Source organism: Anopheles ziemanni, chromosome 3 (genome assembly GCF_943734765.1).
Source record: "Anopheles ziemanni chromosome 3, idAnoZiCoDA_A2_x.2, whole genome shotgun sequence".
Taxonomy (NCBI): domain Eukaryota; kingdom Metazoa; phylum Arthropoda; class Insecta; order Diptera; family Culicidae; genus Anopheles; species Anopheles ziemanni.
In genome coordinates this window covers 70,161,710-70,170,265 of record NC_080706.1, presented here as the reverse complement: position 1 = coordinate 70,170,265, position 8,556 = coordinate 70,161,710, and the positions used below count along the sequence as shown (strand labels likewise).

The 8,556-nt window shown below is 50.6% G+C and overlaps 1 protein-coding gene across 1 annotated transcript; it reads left to right on the top strand.

Annotated features, from left to right (window-relative positions):
* Positions 1 to 6,085: 6,085 nt before the first annotated feature.
* On the top strand, positions 6,086 to 8,059 carry LOC131286479 (insulin-like growth factor-binding protein complex acid labile subunit). The gene has a single exon (XM_058315438.1). The coding sequence runs from the start codon at positions 6,086 to 6,088 to the stop codon at positions 8,057 to 8,059; it is 1,974 nt and encodes a 657-aa protein (XP_058171421.1).
* The last annotated feature ends 497 nt before the right edge of the window (positions 8,060 to 8,556 follow it).

Here is an 8,556-nt window from a genome sequence, read left to right as displayed (position 1 = left end):
ACCCTATCAATTAAATCATTAACACTTGGCTACTTTGTGTAGTGACATTCACATTGAAAGCATAGTTATGTTTGCTCGAGAACTATGTTCTAATCACGACCGCACACGCCGACCGGTCGGCAATTTTGTTGCAGAAATCATGTCTCGCGCCGTTCTGTACCGCTGAAAGGCTAAAAATAAATCATCCCGAGCCGAGTCGGCGGCCGGTGCGCGATGATGAGTTCTGTTGATTTATTGGCTCGGTGTGGGCTTAATTGCTTCACGCTGCCTCCTTCAAACTGCTTCATCAACCGCCTTTTCGCCTGCCGGCAAAAGCTGGCCGCCGCTGATCGATGCATAACTGCCAGCACTTACCAGTTTCTGAAGCGTTGGACTTGCTCCCGTCCAACCCGATGGAGTAATGGAGACTGATGAGATCGAGCTGGTCGAAGAATTCCTGCCAACGACATGGAACGAATCCGAAATCTCCTCTCCCAGAAAACGTCCCTTCCGAACGCTCATTACCGGTGGCCGCACCAATGTACTCGATTTTGGATTCTCATCAAAGCAAATGGAGAAGAAAAAAAGTGAAGGTAATTTCCCATCATCTTCGCGTCCTCTGTTTTTAGCTAGAATCTTCCGAGCCTGGCCCGCTAGAACTACGAACGCGCGCAGTTGAGAGTCGTCCGGGAAAAGCTTCTGGAAAAAGCCTACCACCATCTCGGGGTGCTGATTGCGATAAAGTTAGTTAAAGCGAGGCGGATTCTTCACACCATCCAATTTCCTTAACAATTAAAATATTTTCGCCCCTTCACACGAGGAGGGAGCTGTTCTTGGGAGAGAGGGGCGGGTGGAGGAGGGGGCGGTTTGAAAGAAGTTCGAATGATCGAATGCGGGTTTTTCCCTAGTGTTTCTTTTCTTACTTCTCCTATCCAGGCGATAAAAATTAATTTCACGGATCGGAAGCAGACACCCGGGCTCGAAGGAAGATGATGGAAAGCGCGTCGTCGCAGTCGTCGGGGTTCTCAGCAACATTCTAGCGACTATCTAATCAGCCTTGGCCCCCAGACCAGCGATTCGGCGGCCTAGGGAGATCATTTCTTCACGCTCGTTTCTTCATCAGAACTTCAGGGACTTAAGGGAGAGATGTGGAGAAGTTCACACCGAACTAAATCATTGGTTGATCCAGCCGATGGCGTTGGAGGGCTTAGAGCCTCGCGGGCTTGCGGGAAAGTGTATCATAAAACGGAGATAAACAACACACACTTACCCTCGCCGACGGGGTCCACCCCGGAAGCGGTGGAAACGTTTGTAATGAGCCACCAAACCGGACGATGGTGAGAAAAGAGTTTGAGCTTGATGAGCGCACATTACTCGGCTTCGGTTCCTATTTCTCGAACACAACCGACTCCTAACACAACTCGTTTCAACTTGTAGTTACATTGTACTTACAAAAGGGAACACTCATTCGGTAGCAATAATAAACCAATACGATCGTTTGGCCCCTCGAAACCTCGAACCGATGGGAACGCGAGCATAATGGTCGACGGTTATGGTAGCCATTCGGAGGAGATAGCCAGTAACGCAAGGGAACTTTCTGTTTCGGACGTGAACTTAACCTTCGGAGAAAGAGGGAACCTCTCGACCAACAAAAAAAAAACCCCCCGAATGCCGAACAGCAGCATATCTTAATTAATTTAATTTTACGAATTTTGCTCCCACCCGGTTCGGGGAGGGCTGGAAAACCGATGGTCAAAGCGCCCAACCCCTTATTGCAAAAGGGGGAAAATTCCTTCCCGGCCGGGGTCCGAAAGCCGAAGGGTCCGTCGATGCCCGGGAACGGAGGGAAATATTTCTGGGATTTCTATTTACCAACCAAACCTCTTCTACTGCTTCTGTCGAATAAATCCAGCCCTCGAAAACATTCCAAAGCTCGCATGTCTCGAAATCCCCAACGAACCGGCGTCGTCCCGCGTCGTCTGGCGAAAAGGTGCCTGGAGGTGGGTTTTTTTCCGTCCCTTTTTGTGGTGAGAACTGGTCTCATTAAATATTCATACGGTTCCAGAATCAATTAAAACAATTCGGCACTATCGATTGCCCTTTGGCGAACGATGACCGTACCGTACCTGGTATATCGAGAGGCTCGAGAACCGATGCCGGATGGTACGGATGCCTGCATCGATTTGCCATTCGGCATTCCGTCGGTCGGTCCAGACGACGGGCACCACCGCCGTGTCGGCATCCGAAAAATGGCACTAATCTAATCATGATTTTCAAACTTTTCGATTGCGAGAGCCACTTCCTGGATGGGCACAAAAACCGGTGTGCGTGTTGTCCTCGCGGCGTCTCGGGTTTCACCGGGAGCTCGGCGGTGAGCTTGGTGAGGTCAAGGTGGGTTCTCCAATTTCAATGCCTCGAGGCGGGTTCGATTGGAACGGGAACGTATGGGACGTTTGTTTTAAGATAAACGCCGACCGGGTGCGCCGACATGGGGTGGAAAATGAACGAAAACTCACGTTTCCCAATCAGACGTCTCCGCCGCCGGGGGGCCTTCGAGCCGGAGCGTGGAACTTTCCGGACTCCGGATCGGAAATAGCTATCAATGGCGATAGTCATTGGCCGGATGGAGATAGATTACGCCACCGGCGGAGACGCTTCGGTAACGGGAATGACGTGAGCTGTTCACGAGAAGTCGTGTTAAAACAGTGGGACGGAGTCAATGGAAGCTATGGGATGGAACACGCTCCCAACACCTGCGACCTGTGCGGATGCGATTTTTGACCAGTCATCGGGTAAGGTGTGCCTTTAGGGCACACTCGCACGGCCGGGCATGAGATATCCCATCGCGTTCTAAGCATACGCGGTTATGTGTAGGAGCTTGATGGAGTTGTACGATGATGATGAAGATGACTTTGACAAACGGTCGATGGCGACTGATCAGGTGCAGGCGACTTAAAGTTTTAATCAACAAATATGCCGAACTATGAATTGATGAGTTGCTTTCAACTAAGGTAACAAAAATGATGAACTCATTATATAAATTATTCAATTTTGGGTACGCATGTTTTCGAAATGGTACATAGACCAACAGGTACATTGCTTTACTGGTTTTAAACATAAACATTAATCAACTTTACATGATTTGCAGGAAGAACCGAAAAACTGATCTTCAGGATATCAATTGTATACTTCTGGAGCTCAGGATTATCTTACATGTAGGGAGTTATGACGTTGGTTCAGATTCCGACCATCTACCTTTGTCTGGACTATCTTTTTCGCGTCGGCCAGTTGGTCTCCTTCAAGATGTGGTTAACATATCCATGTTAATGAAAACAAGCGCAACAAACTGAACTAGCCTAAGACACATTGCCTTCTATAACCATAATAATTACAATGGTTTTCCTACGGATTCTGTGTTAAAGTCTCATCAGCTGATGTTTCTATTTCCGCAGAAACGTTTGAAATTCGATTAGAAAAAGAGCTAACCTTATTTTGTCAGTTTTGGATTTAATCTAACAAAACAAAACGATGTCGTCGTAGTTGTAGTAGTAGTCGTAATTGAGGACATTCATTGTTGTGTGGAAAGTATCCATGCAGGAAGCATATTTTTTTCCATCTATATACTTGAAAACTTAAAATTATTGAAATAGTTGCAACTTATGGAACTGTGTAGCATTAATTAAAACATACTAGAATGATCACAACCTACAAGCCGAAAAAATAGAGTGCAGTACGTGGAAGTCCTAACGTGTGTCTACAAAACAACACTGTCCATATTTAGGAGCGATATTTCATTTTGATTGTTTTTTATTTCCATTGCGGAGTTTTGCACAAGCTAGAATTCATCTTCCAGTCCTCAAGCAAAAAGTAGGGATTGCTAGTGAAACTGCACGGAATCAATTTTTCCAGACCAAAGTTTTCCACGTACTCGCTCGGCTGCATGTGATGACCATTAATCAATGCGCTTGGGTGGAATCGTTCCCGTTCAAGAGAATTCTTTATTTGTTTTCAGCTGAAAGAAAGGCGACCAGATGAAGTTGAACAGGGTGGTAATGTTCGATGGCTCACTGGACGGCTCCGGTGTTGTCTTGAGAACATTCGCAGATGTTAGAACTAAAGCAATAGGAGCATTGCGAATTCTACATCGAACGGGAGTGCAATGGATTGCTCTCCGCGGGCCAGTGCCATCATTTTCGCATATTTCACTTTCCTCCAAGGACAGGCCGGAGGAAAAACCTCCACATTTGGTATGATCCAGGAACACCAGCACAAATGTTTCACTGCTCTGAACGCAGACACGGGGCGGCACAACCTTTGACACACGATGCGCGCCGAATCGCGAAAAGCGGTAGCGCCTATTAACGCCCTTCGCTTGGTTTTTCTTTGTGTCTACGGCGGCGAACGGCGCTTCGCGGTTTGTTTAGCTGAATTCCAGGAAAATTCCACGTGCATCAGCTCGCCGCCAGCCAGCCAGCCGTGGGGGGAGGAAAATGAATTAATAATCGCCTTTTATTTTATTTCTTCGTCCCCGTTCATCCCTTCCCGCTCGGAAGAAATTCGCAACGGGAGGGGGAAGTCACAGCAGTGTCACCAGACGGCGAACATAAAATACGGCGCTTTCCCGTGGCGGCTCTGGTGCAGAACTGGTTCTAAATATAGTGCGGCCACCGTCTGGAGGTACACGGTACACGCTCTGGTAAAGTCTGGCAGATGAGCACCGCGTCTGCTTCGTAGTGAGAGAATGGGTTTTTCACGCGCACGCCACACTCAGGAGAGCTGGAAATATCCAAAGAGCGGATGAAAAATCGGTGGAGAGAAGCAAAAACAGCTCGAGAGCCGTACCGGGAACATCCGCGATGAGTGGTTTTTGTTTACACACTCTCCGCCCGAAAAAGGCAAAAGGCACCCCCGAAACGGACGGTGAGAGCAAGAAAATCCGGAAAGGCACCCCTAAAACTGGGGAGAGAGAGAGAATTTTTCTCTGTTGTCAAACTCGATCCGAGATCGAACCGGCGAACTCTGGATGATGCTGCGAAGAGAACCACGAGCGGGACGCCATTTTGAGAGTGAGAACTTTCTCCGAGCAGAGAATGAGTGATCCTGCCCGTTTGCGAGGCGGAGCGCGTGCAGGATCTCATTCTCTCCGGCCGCAGATGTTGATGGCAGAAGCGATAAAAGCAACTGGATCCTGCCGGACGAACTTCAGTCAGAAAACATCATCCGCCGCAGAAACGCCACACCTTTTACGGTGGCAACCAATCGCTTAATGTTTCGATAAAGGCGCGATTTTGTGTCACTCGTTCGCGAACTGTTGTAGCAAAGTGTGAGTGTGTGTGTTATCGTTATCAAAAACTTACCAGAAGAGCTGTATTCCAAAAATGCACTCCAGTGACTAACGCAGAAGCATATCGTTGATACAGGAAATTACTTGCGTAGAAAAGTGGAAAAAGAGCTGGTTCCCCCCGAAGTTTGGAGCTCGACAAGAACAAACTCCCTTAGAGACCAGCTCCGGTCGTTGGAGTGAAATTTCAAAATTTTGTGAGCAATCAGTAGGTCCGGTGAGGATACGCCTCTAGGGCTGTTCTAAAATTGTGTCTCGTGTTCTGGGACTACGTGGACCTGAAGTGGAGGACAGTGCTTTCGCCCCTATCTTATCATCGCCATCCGGTACGAAAAACCCTCCCCCTCAAGGGTGGTACGCGGGAAAACTGTCATCGCAGAGACTGCCCCGGGACTGAAGCATATCACGGAGGAACCAAGCCATAAACTCGTGGTGCGGAGTTTCGCTGGTTGGTGAATATTTTAACCGCCATCCCAGCTCCCCGCCGAAAGTGCCTTTCGTGAAGTGCATCCGTGCGTGTTTGTGATGTGTGTCTGTAGCGGTTGGGAGTGTTGATTGGCTTTTCCTCCCACCAGACAGTTTTGGGGCAAAAGTTTTGGGGCAAAAGCTTCCGGGAAGCCGGTGTTGAAGTTGGAGCGCAAATACCTGTGCTTCGTATGAATTCGACAGTGGCCAACTTGTGACGACGTATGGGCGTAGATGTAAACGCTTCCCTGGTTCGCTAAGGGCAAAGTTATTTTCTGTTTCCAAGTTGAGTTATAAAACATGAAGTGTCAATTGGTACTGCTTGTGGCGCTGGCGGTGGTGATGGCCACCGGTGCGGTGTCGTACTGCCCAAACCGGTGCGTCTGTGACGACGAGAAACTGCACGTGACGTGCGGTGAGGGCGAGCTGGACGTGCTACCGATCGCGCTGAACCCTTCGATCGGCCGGTTGGTGATCAAATTTAATCGCATCAAATCGATCGACTCGTCGATCCAGTTCTACACCGAGCTGACGATGCTGGACCTCAGCTACAACCATCTGCTCAGCATTCCCGAGCGCATCTTTATGTACCAGAAGAAGCTGCTGCAGTTGCATCTGAACAACAACAAGATCGGCGCGATCACGAACAAAACGTTCGGTGGGTTGGACGAGCTGCGGGTGCTGAATCTGCGCGGGAACTTCATCGACGAGATTGGTGTGGAGATGTTCAAGGTTCTGCCGAAGCTGGAAGAGCTGAATCTGGGCCAGAACCGAATCGCGACGTTGCACGCGAGCGCCTTCGAGGGTCTGGCCAACCTGCGGGTGCTCTACCTGGACGATAACTCTATCAGCACCATTCCGACGCTCTCGCTAACGCCACTGCGCGGCCTGGCGGAACTGTACCTCGGCACGAACTCGCTGTTCAAGGTACTTCCGGGAGCGTTCGAGGGATTGGGACAGTTGCGTCGCCTCGACATCCACGGTTCGATGTTGGTCAACATCACCAGCGAGACGTTCCGCGGGCTCGAGAACATCCGCTCGCTGGACATCTCCGATAACCATCTGCTGAAGGTACCCACGGTGCAGTTGAGTGGTTTGAAGCGTTTGGAGGACCTTACGATCGGACAGAACGATTTCGAGGTCATCCCGGAAGGGGCTTTCTTTGGTCTGTCCAACCTGAAGTCGATCGATATCTCCGGTGCACTGAATCTACGCCAGATCCAGTCGGGAGCGTTCTCAGCGAACCCAAACCTGGAATCGATTACGGTCGCCTCAAACAAGGAACTTCAGGAGTTGGATGAGGGAGCGTTCGCCGGGTTACCGCATCTCCGGAAGGTGTCGCTACGCGACAACAAGATCGGTACGTTCCACGAGGAACTTCTGCCGTGGAAGCACCTGGTTGAGTTCGACCTGACCGAGAATCCGCTGGTGTGCGACTGTAGCGTGCTCTGGTTGCGGAACTTACTGCAGCGTCAAAGCCCGGAGTCGCAGGACGACTCCCAGATAGTCTGTACCGGTCCCGATCGCCTGCACGGGGAGCCTCTGCGAGACCTAACGGCGGACCTGCTGGGCTGCCAGCACCTGCAGTCGAAAGAGCGAGCCATCTTTGGCGCCATCATCGTCGCGTCGGCGGCCAGCGTAACCACGGTGGTGCTGATTGTTTACCGGCTGCGACACCGCATCCTCGACGCCGTCCGCCGGAAGGGCTGGGCTGGCGGTAACAAGCGGGCCACGCTGCAGGAGGAGAAGGACGTCGAGGTGCAGAAATCCCTCGGCGAAGTCGAGTACCATCAGCCGCACTGCAATATCTACACGTACAACTACCACCCGGCGTACAGGAACTACCAGCATCCGTTCGGTGGTCAGTACACGCTGCCCTATCCGCACTATCAGACCCACGGGCAACCACCGACTACGCTGCAGCATCATCCACACCACCATCATCAGCATCATCAGCAGCAGCAGTCGTCGTCCCCTGCCGCCTCCATCGTTGCCGTCTCCGGTGGATACAGTGGCCCTCAACAGCAGCAGCAGCATCAGCAGCTTCCACAGCCTCAGTCGCATCCACACCAACAGCCACCACTCCCCCAAACTCCCAAGGGACCGCTGAGCACCTCGTCGTCGACCACGTCCTCCTCGACGTCCTCGTCGGCGCTCTCCTCGAGCGGATCCACCGTGTCCGGCATGTCGGCCCAGACACAATCATCCACGATCTACTCACCGCAGTACGCGCACCACATATACGAGGTGCCAAAGAACGTGGCCGACACCTAAGCCACCATCATATCGCACGGTCGGAACCCGTTGGACAACTGTCATATTTCCATCGCACCTAGATGTTTTTCACATAACCAGACACACTTACACCCCATGCTTAACCTTAAGGAAGAGTATTACAAGTTCACCTATTTAGTATTTAAAAAAAACAGACACATAAACACACAAGGTCGATAGTGGTGGACGCATCGGAAAACAGCACCCACATTCACACACACTCTCCCATCAGCACAACTTCACTCACTCGCATGTTCGATCCACATTAAAACACGAATCGTTGTTGTTAGGACGTTAGGAAAACTGGGGGAAAAAAATGGGGAGCTCAAAATGGGGCGATGCGGTAAACTTTTTATTATAATATTCTTTGTAATGCAAGCCGAAAGTACATCGGAGGGCGTCCGGGTAGTTCCGCATAGCCCGGAGGCTGGAATCAGGTCCTCCCCCCTCGGGATGATGTATAAATTATTCCATGGAAGCGCCAGTCGGTGGTAATA

Coding starts and splice junctions, on each gene's coding strand:
- LOC131286479 (XM_058315438.1), top strand. CDS start 6,086: ATGAAGTGTCAATTGGTACTGCTTGTGGCGCTGGCGGTGGTGATGGCC.